Genomic DNA, 12,029 nt, shown 5'->3' on the forward strand with positions numbered 1-12,029 from the left:
TCAGAGGAGAGCCGAGGGGGTAGCTCCTTTCTGCAGCCAGGGTGTCCTGATGAGTGTTTGGTTCCTAGCAGAGAAGAAACCCTAGAGTGGGTAGCTACTCTCTGCAGGCAGGTCATGCCATTGAGGGTTCAGCTCCTAGCAGAGAGGAAACCCTATACTGGGCAGGTCCTCTCTACAGGCAGATTGTCCCATTATCTACTCAGCTCTCAGCAGAGAAGGTAGCTCCTCTCTGCAGCTGGTTGTCCCATCTTCTCTTCAAGTCTTTCTAAGTCCAGGACTTTTATGGGTCCCAGAGGGAAGAAAGTGCATGCCAGTTGGTCCATGGGTGCCCATAGGTGGGCTCAGAAAAAGCACTACAAGTTCCAATTTCAGTTTGCGGGACCGGTAGCCCAGCCCCAAGGCTTCAGGCCTTCCTGGCTTGAAGGTAGGGCTTCACCAGGGACCTGCGCCTTTCTACCCTGGAGCCTCTCTACCTCCTGCTGCTCTTCATGGTGCCCATGCTGTTCATGCCGAGGGGCACCTGCAGGCCAGCATCAAGCTGCCCTCAGCAACCCCCCTCGGCCTTCCTCCCATGCTTATTGGTGCCCAAAGTCTGGAGGGGGCCAAGGTGGCAGGGCTCCTGCCTGTTCCGAGCTCCCAAGAGCACAGGGATGCCCAGGTTGCAGCCGCAGCTTGGTCGGCTCCTGCCCTGCCAACTTAGAAGTGGCAGGGCTCCCACTTGTTCCCAGCTCCTGTTGGCTTCATGGAATGCACAGCTCTGGCTGCACCCCCTCTCTGTGTTTTCCCCACAGCAGCAGTAGGCAAAGAGCAGATGGCATGGTGGCCCCAGTCAACCCTGCACAAATGAACCCAATGCGACCAGGGACAGCAGTGTGTCTTGACTGTGCCTTCAGCCAGGTGCTTGTGGGCTCCTAGGATGAAGCAGGGAGTGAGGTTGAGGCCATAGTAAAGGCTCAGTGCCTGGTAGTGGGTCCTGCCTGGCCATGCGAGAGTGGGGGTAGTGCAGTCAGCTGACTCGCGGACACGGAGCACAGAGGTCCCACCACCACCACTGCTGCTCTCACGGCCACTCCTGCTGCCACCGCCCACACCTCCCTTCTGCAGCTGGCGTGATGGCAGTGGCCACTCCAAACAGCCCACCACTGCATCAATAGGACTGTTTTTATATAATGGGAGTAGGGAGAAATATGCCTTTTGTACTCTCATAACCAGCTTTAATTGTAAATCGTTAAATATGCGTAAATCAGGAAGGTCTTTTAAGGGTCTGGCAAGCAGGCCTCAGACCACTCAGGGGTCTATGCTTAAGATTCAATCTTGCTGTGGATGTATCTTTGATCCTAATTTCACTAGGATGTTTTGTAAGTCAACAGTGACAAATTTATCAAACACCTTTTTGGCACATACTGAACAGTTTGTGAGATTCTTTTTTCTCTTTAATCTAAAATTAGGTAAAGTATATTAGTAGATTATTTAATATCAACTATTTTACATTCCTAAAAATGTTACCTTGTTGTTGGTCTAATTCTTTTAGTGCACTATTGATTTGATATTCTGATATGTGGAATCTTTGCCTCTGCATTTAAAAGTGAAATTAGCTTAGAAATTTTTTTGTATACTAGCTTTGTCAGGATCTGATATCTGAGTTATACTTGTAAAATTTAGAAAACATTTCTCCTTTCTCTATTCTATGGAAAAACTAAATGACATAAAAATTATCTGTTCCTTAAAGCCTTAAACTGATATAAACTATTTCTCTTACATAGCAATCTAAGGCCACACATTTTTTGGCAGTAATTCTCAATTTCTTCTATGGTTCTCTATCTATTCATGTTTTCTATCTCATCTTGAGCCAGTTGCTAATTTACTTTTCCACTAGAACATTTATTTCATGGACGTTTTCTAATTTAATAGGAGAAATTGTACAAAATACTCTATTTCTTTGGTTTCTTGATATTTGTTGTTAATTGTTGATTTTCTCCCCACATTTTGTGTATGTTTTTTCTTTACTTCCCATTTAGAATAGTCTTTATCCCATTAAAAAAATCAGTTCTTGGAATTATTTTTAAATTCTAGCTTTCCACTTCTTAATTCAGGCAGTTCTTCTTTTGACTTTATTACTACCTTTCCTACTTCCTTCCGCTATTTGAGTACAACTTGACTTTCCAGGCTCTGCTCTCACTGCAATCCAGCATGCACACTAAACTCCTCCCACCCCAGACTGCTTCTATTGGCTGAACGTTTTATGTGCCTTTCTACCCTGTGCTTTAGTCCACAATGATCCCCTGGCCTCTTTTTTCCAATAATTTATGGCTTCTGAAATCCTTCTAGAGACTATGCGAAAGCCACTCTCCATCATACACTGGTTTTGTATTGCAGTGCTCCTCTCATTCTACCTTGTAATGTAATTCTGTGTCCTTGTCTAATTCCAAGACCAGAATATGTAGACTACTTGAAGGTGCTGTAAGTTTTCTTCTTTTTAGCTTCTATTTTTGTGTGCTACTAAGAAATCTACATGCTTGCTTTTTTTTGTTGAATTAAATTCAATAAGTAGGTCCTTGCTTGGTCTTCAAGCAATAGTGTGCAGAGAGGTATCTGTTAAAATTGCACAGAGGACAAATGATCATGTAAATGTTTCTGCTGATGATCCAACCCTCCCATCAAACTGGTTATTAAGTAAGTGAGCATTTTACCTTCATTAAGAAGTATTCTCTGGCTCTGTATTTCCAGTTGTGTCATCAGACAGGAATTATTATCTGAAGCTAGAAAATATTTGAAGAAGAAATATGGAGAAAATTAAGAACTTTTGTTTACTGAAATGGACTAGAATCCACTGATTTCATATAAGATGATCACAGAAAACGACATTTCAATTCCTTAAATTAATTAATAATCACACCAAAAATCACAAAAACCTCTACATAAAAGAAATCAGCAGTGAGACCATAACTAGATAAATGCACGTATGTCAGGATTTTGACATTTCTTTTGTAGTTATGAATAAATGATTCATCTAATGTTATTATAACAGATCAGTCTCTACCAGTCTTTTGCCAGCCACATCCACTTCTAATCAGTGGAAGAGTTCAATGCAGGGCTCAGGAGTAAAGTTCCGTTTCCAGAACTATTATAGAAATGCTAGACAACCTCCCCCACTTCAAAGAAAAAACTTAGAAGTATTGGATGAACTAGAACAATTCCTGTTTCAAATGCATGGCTGAATTTGCAAAAAAACAAAAACAAAACAAAAAAAACGCTAAGGGAAACCTCTCAAGGTAAAAAATGACAAGGAAACAGGAAACCACGAGATCATTTGCTGGTCTCAATAACAGAAAGCCTTTTAAAAATAATTACTTAGATAAATTTAAATTTATTGTGATTTGTTTTATGGCTCATTTAATGGTCTACCTTGATAAATATTCTGTGTTCACCTGAAAAACATGTGTATCCTCCTGTGACAGCTAGTTTTATGTGTCGAGTTGGCTAGAGTATAATATTCAATCATTCAATCAAACACTAATTTAAGCATTGCTGTGAAGGTATTTTGTATGTGATTAATAACTACAATCAGTTGATTTTAAGTAAAGGAGATTATTCTCAATAAAGAAGAAGGGCCTCACTCAATCGGCTGAAAGGCCTTAAGAGAAAAAATGAGGATTTCCAGAGTAAAAAAAATAAAATTCTTCTTTAAGACTGCAGCGTTAGTTGCATTAGTTTCTGCCCAAGAGTTTGCAGACTACCAGTCCACCCTATAAATTTCAAACTTACCATCTTCCACAATTGCAATAATCAATTCCTTGAAATAACGCACACACACATACACACACACACATGTACATACACACATACATATACCTACTTTCTACTCATTACGTTTCTCTGGTGGAACCCTGACTGATACAGATTTGGTACCGTAAGTGGTCCTCAAGAAACAGAATCTTAAGGATGAATTTTCAGAATTGTTTCTGGGTTTTCTGGAATTGGCTTCATCTAATCTAGTTAGATTTAAAAGCACTAATGACTATATTTCTAGTGCTAGAGGGCACACTGATAGTCCATGGCATGAAGTAACATAGAGATATGCAAAAATGTCACCACTGGATAATCCTAGTCAAATACTTATAAAAGGCAAGGTCTGAGTGATCATGTATTTGATACTTTAGAACATTTATATATAACAAGATTGGCTGGTTTCTCCTAATTTGCTGGGCAAATAGATTAAGAAAAAGATGAGTTCAGGGCTTCAAATTCTCAACTTAAACTGTATGAATGAACTGGAAGTTTCTATGTCTGCCGTGAAAGAACCCCCTATCTTCTCAGCAAGGCTGAAGTTTCCAGATACTAAAACTTATCCTGTAAGTGTCTGAATTACAACACAAATTGAATTCCTAACCTGTCAGGTTATCCTCTGCTAGAGTGAGGTTATTGATTGGAAAGGAATGGGATCCTGAAAACTAGAATGTGAACATATAGGCAAAAGCTGAGGAAACTGAGCACATCAAATCTCGAAAGTCTCCTGAGTCTTTGCCCATAGAAGCAGCCCTCCCACCCCTGTTTGAAGTGGTTAACCCCCTGCTTTGCCTAAAGAAACTATAATGATTTTTCTTCAACTAGTTGCCTTAAAAGACACTTTCTATTCTCAGGATCTCCCCCCTCACTCCTCTTTGCTTCCAGACTTATAACGAGACTTGAGTCCCCTCAGGGCCCAAAGAGTGAGGTACAGTGTGACCCACAAGGAGTTACACCACACACCAAAAGATCTATATGATTTTTCTAATATATACAGTTATAAATCTGGACAATATATATAGGAATGAATATTAAGGATATGGAATAATGAAAAAGACAAAGCTGAATGAGGCCAAATTATTTATATGAATCCACTTAGGCAGAGATTCTAGATTCAGTGCTGTAGCTCCAGGCATTAGAAAGGGCTCTGTGTGTGTTGGTCAGTTCTTGCACTGCTATCAAGAAATACCTGAGACTGGGTAATTTATAAAGAAAAGAGGTTTAGTTGGCTCATGATTCTTCAGGCTGTACAGGATGCATGGTGGCATCTGCTTCTGGGAAGGCCTCAGGGAGCTTTTACTCATGGCAGAAGGCAAAGCCAGAACAGGCATATTCACATGGCCAGAGCAGGAGGAAGGGGGTGTGGGTGGGAGATGCTACACACTTTTAAACAACCAGATCTCATAACTCACTCACTCACTATCATGCAAACAGCACTGAGGTAATGGTGCTAACACATTCATAAGAATGTCACCTCCATGATCCAATCACCTCCCACGAGACCCCACCTCCCATACTGGGGATTACAATGAGATGTGAGATTTAGTGAGGACACAGACCAAAACTGTATCACTATTCATTTGTTTAGTGACCTTAAACATGGGCCAAGTTGTGGTCTACACTAAATAAAAATAAAATATCAGAACTGCTTCAGTATATGGAAAAATGAGAGTGCCAGAGGAAAAAAGTACCAGAATCTGCATATAAACTCTCCCCACTTCTTGCTAGAATTCTAGCTAGAAAAACTGAAATTGCTTCTAGGTGTTAATACATGAACAATGTCATTTATTCCTGGAAAAAAAAATGCTGATTGTGACTGTGATTATTATATAAATTATATACATATTTAAATTATATACATATTTTATATTTATTATTATCATTATTATTTAAAAGTAATTGTGGTTGTTTTGATTCTTAGGAGCTATTAGCATCACACAGTCCAAAGCTATTTCATAACCACAGATCTGCTCCTTAATCCCAATCAGGGATACAGAATGTATGTTAGTGATAGCAAGAGAAAAGAGGAAAAATATATTGACGGTTTGATACGGTTTGGCTCCCCACCCAAATCTCATTGTAAATTGTGATCCTGAGTGGGGCCTGGTCAGGGATGACTGGATCATGGGGTGGTTTCTAATGGTTTAGCACCCTCCCCCTAGTGCTGTCTCATGATAGAGTTCTCACAAGATCTGCTTGTTTAAAAGTATGTAGCACCTCCTCACATTCTGCTGGCCATTTGAAGACATGCTTGCTTCCCCTTCACATTTCCGCCATGATTGTAAGTTTTTTGAGGCCTCCTCAGCCATGCTTCCTGTACAGCCTGTGGAACAGTGAGCCAATTAAACCTCTTTTCTTTATAAATTACCCATTCTTGGGTAGTTCTTTATAGCAATGTGAGAATGAACTAAAACATGGTTACTTAATGCCCAAAGAATAGGCAGAAGCACAGCTCAAACCTGTGTGGCACCTAGATTTCTCCTGTGGGGCAGGTGCAGCAAAACACAACCATATGCAGTCATCGCCAAGGTTTGCCATCTTTTTCGGAGTGATTCTAGCCCTTGCTGACTGCCAGGCTGGCAGAAGGAGAGGCTGCCTTTCCCACAGGACTAGGGTGTATCTAATCTACCCTTGTCCACCAGCCCCACCCAAGGCCCATGCCTTGCCACTCCTGAAATAGGGTGCACACAGCACAGCCTCCATTTCCCCACCTGAGCATTTTGCAGTGGTCTGGGAGCAGTTTGGCCTCCCCAGAACACCTGGTGCTCAATCCTGAGGTGTCAGCGGATAAAATCGTGCACTCGATCCCAAAGTCCAGGGTTCAAGCACACCACCCAGAGGTATCGAGATGAGATCTGTGGCCTAAGTTCAAGCCAGAGAGGAGCCCCCACTCTCAGAACACTGAGAAGAGTGAGGAGTAGGTTTGTGTTTTGGCATAGTAGTTGGGCATCCCTTTATCTGTGAGACTGATCGAATAAGGGTTTAGCCTGTTGGCCAGCTGCAGCTTCTGCCCAAGGGATCTCCATGGCCCACAACATCTGGAACACCTCAGTGATCTGGACACAGAAGGCTTGGGACAAAACTAGCTGGTTGGGCCTGCTCCTGGGACCAACACCAGAGGGAAAACTGGTCAGGAGAGCACGAGCTGGGTGGTCTTCACAACCATGTCCTGGGAAAAGAATCCCAGGCTACAGGCACCACAGCAGTGTTGCGGGAAATCAGGGACCCCGAATGGAGGGACCAGCTGGAGCCACGGCAGAGGAACATAAATTGTGAAGATTTCATGGACATTTATCAGTTCCCAAATAATACTTTTATAATTTCTTATGCCTGTCTTTACTTTAATCTCTTAATCCTATTATCTTCATAAGCTGAGGATGTACATCACCTCAGGACCACTGTGATAATTGTGTTAACTGTACGAATTGACTGTAAAACGTGTGTTTGAACAATATGAAATCAGTGCACCTTGAAAAAGAACAGAATAACAGCGATTTTTAGGGAACAAGGGAAGACAAGCATAAGTAAAGTCTGAGTGCCTGCGGGGTTGGGCAAAAAGAGCCATATTTTTCTTTCTGCAGAGAGCCTATAAATGGATGTGCAAGTAGGAGAGATATCTCTAAATTCTTTTCCTAGCAAGGAATATTAATATTAATACCCTGGGAAAGGAATGCATTCCTGGGGGAAGGTCTATAAACAGCCACTCTGGGAATGTCTGTCTTATGCAGTTGAGATAAGGACTGAGATATGCCTGGTTTCCTGCAGTACCCTCAGGCTTACTAGGGTGGGGAAAAACTCCGCCCTGGTAAATTTGTGGTCAGACCGGTTCTCTGCTTTCGAATCCTGTTATCTGTTGTTTAAGATGTTTATCAAGACAATACATGCACCGCTGAACGTAGACCCTTATCAGTAGTTCTGCTTTTGCCTTTTGTCCTGTTCCCTCAGAAGCATGTGATCTTTGTTAAACCTGCTCTGACTCTGCCAAGCTCAGAGGACCAGCAGGTCTCCAAGGAGTTGTGGGCCTCCTGGTAACCTAAACTTTGCTCTTGACAGGAAGAGAGAGTAAGCAACTTAAAAAACATATTTGAGGATATAGTCAACAAAAATTTACCCAATCTCACTAAAGAGGTCAACGTGCAAATTTGAGAAATTCAGACAACTGCAAGATACTACACAAGATGACCATGTGCAAGACACATAGTCATTAGACTTTCCAAGGTTGATGTGACATAAAAAAATCTTAAAAGCAGCTGGAGAAAAGGGCCAGCTCACTTACAAAGAAACCCCATCAGATTAAGAGCAGACATCTCAGCAGAAAGCTTATAAGCCAGAAGAGATTGGGGTCTATTTTCAGTATCCTTAGAGAAAAGAAATTCCAACCAAGGATTTCATACTCTCCAAACTAAGCTTCATAAGCAAGGAGAAATACAATCTTTCCTAAGCAAGAAACACTAAGAGAATTCATTGCCACTAGGCCAACCTTACCAGAGATCCTTAAGGGAGTTCTAAACATGGAAATTTAAGAACAATGCCTGTTACTATAAAGACACACTTAAGACATAGCCCTATAATGAAACTACACAATCAAGACTATAAAGCAACCAGCTAATGACATCACAACAGAGTCAAAACTTCACATATCAATATTAATATGGAATTAAACAACCTAAATGTGCCACTTAAAAGGCACAGAGTGGCAAGTTGGATAAAAGAACAAGACCTAACCATCTGCTGTCTTCCAGAGACCTATCTCACATGTAACAACACACACAGGCTGAAAGTAAAGGGGTGGGAAAAGATCTATCACACAAATGGAAAACAAAAAAGATCAGGGATCACTATTCTTATATCAGACAAAACAGAATTTAAATGAACAACAATAAAAAAAAGGACAAAGAAGAGCATTACATAATGATAAAGGGTTCAAATCAAAAAAAGAATTAACTATCCTAAATATATACATGCCTGACATTGGAGCACTCTGAATTAAAAAAAAAAGTATTTCTAATCCTATGGAAAGACTTAGCCACTTAATAATAGTTGGAGAATTCAACATCCCACCGACAGCGTTGGATCATCAAGGCAGAAAACTAAGAAAGGAATTCTGGTCTTAAATGTAATATTTGATCAATTGGGCCTAACAGACATCTACAGACAACTCCACCCAACAACCACAGAATATCCATTTTTATCATCTACATATGGAACATGCTCTGAGGTCAACCACATGCTCAACCATAAAACAAGTATCAATAAATTAAAAAATGTCAAAATCATACTAACCATACTCTCACACCACAGTGTAATAAAAATAGAAATCCATATCAAGCATGTCTCTGAAAACTATACAATTACATGGAAATTAAACAACTTGATACTCAATAAGTTTTGGGTAGACAATAAAATTAAGGAAGAAATCAAAAAATGTTTAAAATTAATTAAAACAGAGGCATGACATATAAAAATCCTTGAGATCTAGCAAAAACAGTATTAAGAGAAAAGTTTATAGTGCTAAACATCTACATCAAGAAGTTAGAAAGATCTCAAATTAACAATCTAACATTACACTTAGAAGAACTAGAAAAGGCCAGGCGCGGTGGCTCACGCCTGTAATCCCAGCACTTTGGGAGGCAGAGGGGGGGGGGTGGATCACAAGGTCAGGAGTTCAAGACCACCCTGGCCAGTATGGTAAAACCCTGACTCTACTAATAATACAAAAATTAGCCAGGCATGGTGGCGAGTGCCTGTAATCCCAGCTACTCAGGTGGCTGAGGCAGGAGAATCTCTTGACCCCAGGAGGCAGAGGTTGCAGTGAGCCAAGATGGCACCACTGCACTCCAGCCTGGGCAATAAGAGCTAAACTCCGTCTCAAAAATAAATAAGTAAATAAATAAATAAAAAGAAGAAGAAGATGAAGAAGAACTAGAAAAACAAGAATAAACTAACCCCGAAGCCAGCAGAAGAAAATAAATGACTAAAATCAGAGCAGAACTGAATGAAATTGAGATCCAAAAATCTATACAAAGGATCAACAAAACCAAAAGGTGACTCCTTGAAAAGACAAACAAGGTCAATAGAGTACTAGCTGGATTAACAAAGAAAAAAAAGAGGAGGTCCAAATAAGTACAATCAGATATTACACAGGTGACATTACAATTGATCTCACAGAAATACAAAAGATCCTCGGAGACTATTATAAACACCTCTATGCACACAAACTAGAAAAATCTAGAAGAGATTGATGAATTCCTGAAAATACACAACCTCCCAAGATTGAAACAGGAGAAATTGAAACCCTAAGCAAACTAATAACAAGTTCTCAAATTGAATCAGTAATTTTAAAAATCTACCAACAAAAGAAGCCCAGGACCACTTTTAGGTCACAAAATTTTAGTTTCACTTCAATCCCAGCCCCCAATTACTCTGAATTCAGCTAGTCACCTAGTCAGTACACTATTGGGATAAGGTAACTCAGAAGGAGTTTTGCTGGATAATGTACACATTTATCACTGCTGCTAGGACAAGTCAAGAGACACCTTGTAAGTAAGTAGATCAAGAGTATCCTCATAATCATTGAAAGAAAGCTTTATTTTCAGCTGAAAATGTCACAGTATCAGACTTACCAGACACCATGATAATGATGGAGATCAGTAATCTTGAAGCTGACATCTTCCCTAAAGTATGCTTTTGGAGTGGTTTTCTACTTAAACATAAATCCACTTTAAATCAATCAACAGACTCGGTGAATCTGTTTCTCTTGGTCACTTTTGCTTATTCTCTCTTCAACAGGATTGCAAAACATATTTCTTCATTATCTTGCTTATCTTTAATTTTTGCTGTCATTCTATATGTTTTTGACTGATTAGCCACTGATGGGAAATGTCAGTGAGTTTTGCTGAGTAATAAAGCAAAAAAGCCAATGCTTACAACTCATTGCTTCTCCCACAACATTGAAGTAGCAAGATAAATTATATAACAATTCATTTAAAAAATAGCATTTTGAGAGTATAAATTACATACGGTAAAATGAACAAATCTTGAGTGTACGGCTTGATGAATTTCTACATATATATGTACTTATCTAATTACTTCCAAAATCAAGGTGTTGATAATTATTATTCAAAGTATCCCTTGTTCCAAAGTGTCCTTTGTTTCTTCTCTGCTAATATCCTCTCCTCCAGAGATAAACACTACTCAGACTTCTAATAGCTTTAATTCATTCTGACAGTTTTTGAACTTCACATGCATGAAATTCTTTGCAAAGTTCAATTTTTAATGCTGTATAGTAAATTTTTAATAACTATATCACAATTTATTCATCAATTTCTCTGTAGATTTAGATTATCCTAGTTTGGGGCTAACATAAAGCTTCAAAGAACATTCTTGTTTTGTACATAATTTTTGGTCTATGTGTACATTCATTTTCTTGGATATACACCTAGGAATTAAACTGTTGGGTTATAAGATAGTCATATGTGTGTCTTTAATAAATACTTTCAGTCATGGTTGAATAGTGCAACCCCTGCCCAACATTTGTTTGTTGAAATTCTAATCCCCAGTACCTCAGAAGATGACCTTATTTGGAAATAGGGTCATTGGAGATATAATTAGTTAAGATGTGGCCATGCTGAAATAGATTGGTCCCTAATCCAATGTAACTGGCATCTTTGGTTTATTCTTTTTTTCTTCTTTTGCACTTCTTAGCTTCTTTTTTGTCTTTTTTTTTTTTTTCTTTTTTGGGAGAACGGGGTCTTGCTATATTGCCCAGGCAGGTCTCGAACTCCTGGGCTCAAGCTATCCTCCCGCCTCTTGCCTCCCTGAGAGCTGGGATTACAGGCGTGAGCCACTGCACCCGGCCACTTCTTAGCTTCTTATGGTGTCCTTATAAAAAGAGGAAAACTGGGCACATACACAGGAACACCATGCGAAGATAAAAGGCAGAGATCTGAGTGATGTTTCTTCTACAAGTCAAGGAAAACCAAAGGTTGCCAGGAAACCACTGGAAACTAGGACAGAAGCAAAGATTCTACCCTTCTGTTTTATAAGATTAAAGATTCTTTTGATGACAGGACACAACACGAAGACTCATGGATAGGTGAAAGGCAAACCTCTTTGTTACTTATAGCTCCAAACAAGAGAAGACTTCCATGTAGGGCCACACAGCGGTTGCACACAGGGACAGGGTAACAACACACTGGAGCTGTAGAGAGCACCTTGTATATGGTAACTGGAGTAGAATTAGG

The 12,029-nt window shown here is 39.9% G+C and overlaps 1 protein-coding gene across 1 annotated transcript in view; it reads right to left on the reverse strand.

Annotated features, from left to right (window-relative positions):
* CD200R1L (CD200 receptor 1 like) overlaps window positions 1-10,478 on the reverse strand; it is a 26,096-nt gene extending 15,618 nt beyond the window's left edge. The window contains 2 exon segments of the mRNA XM_063630498.1: window positions 2,691-2,759; window positions 10,410-10,478. Coding sequence (XP_063486568.1) covers window positions 2,691-2,759; window positions 10,410-10,455 — 115 coding nt within the window. The 5' untranslated portion in view covers window positions 10,456-10,478.
* Window positions 10,479-12,029: the final 1,551 nt, after the last annotated feature.

Source organism: Symphalangus syndactylus, chromosome 21 (assembly GCF_028878055.3).
Source record: "Symphalangus syndactylus isolate Jambi chromosome 21, NHGRI_mSymSyn1-v2.1_pri, whole genome shotgun sequence".
Lineage (NCBI taxonomy): Eukaryota > Metazoa > Chordata > Mammalia > Primates > Hylobatidae > Symphalangus > Symphalangus syndactylus.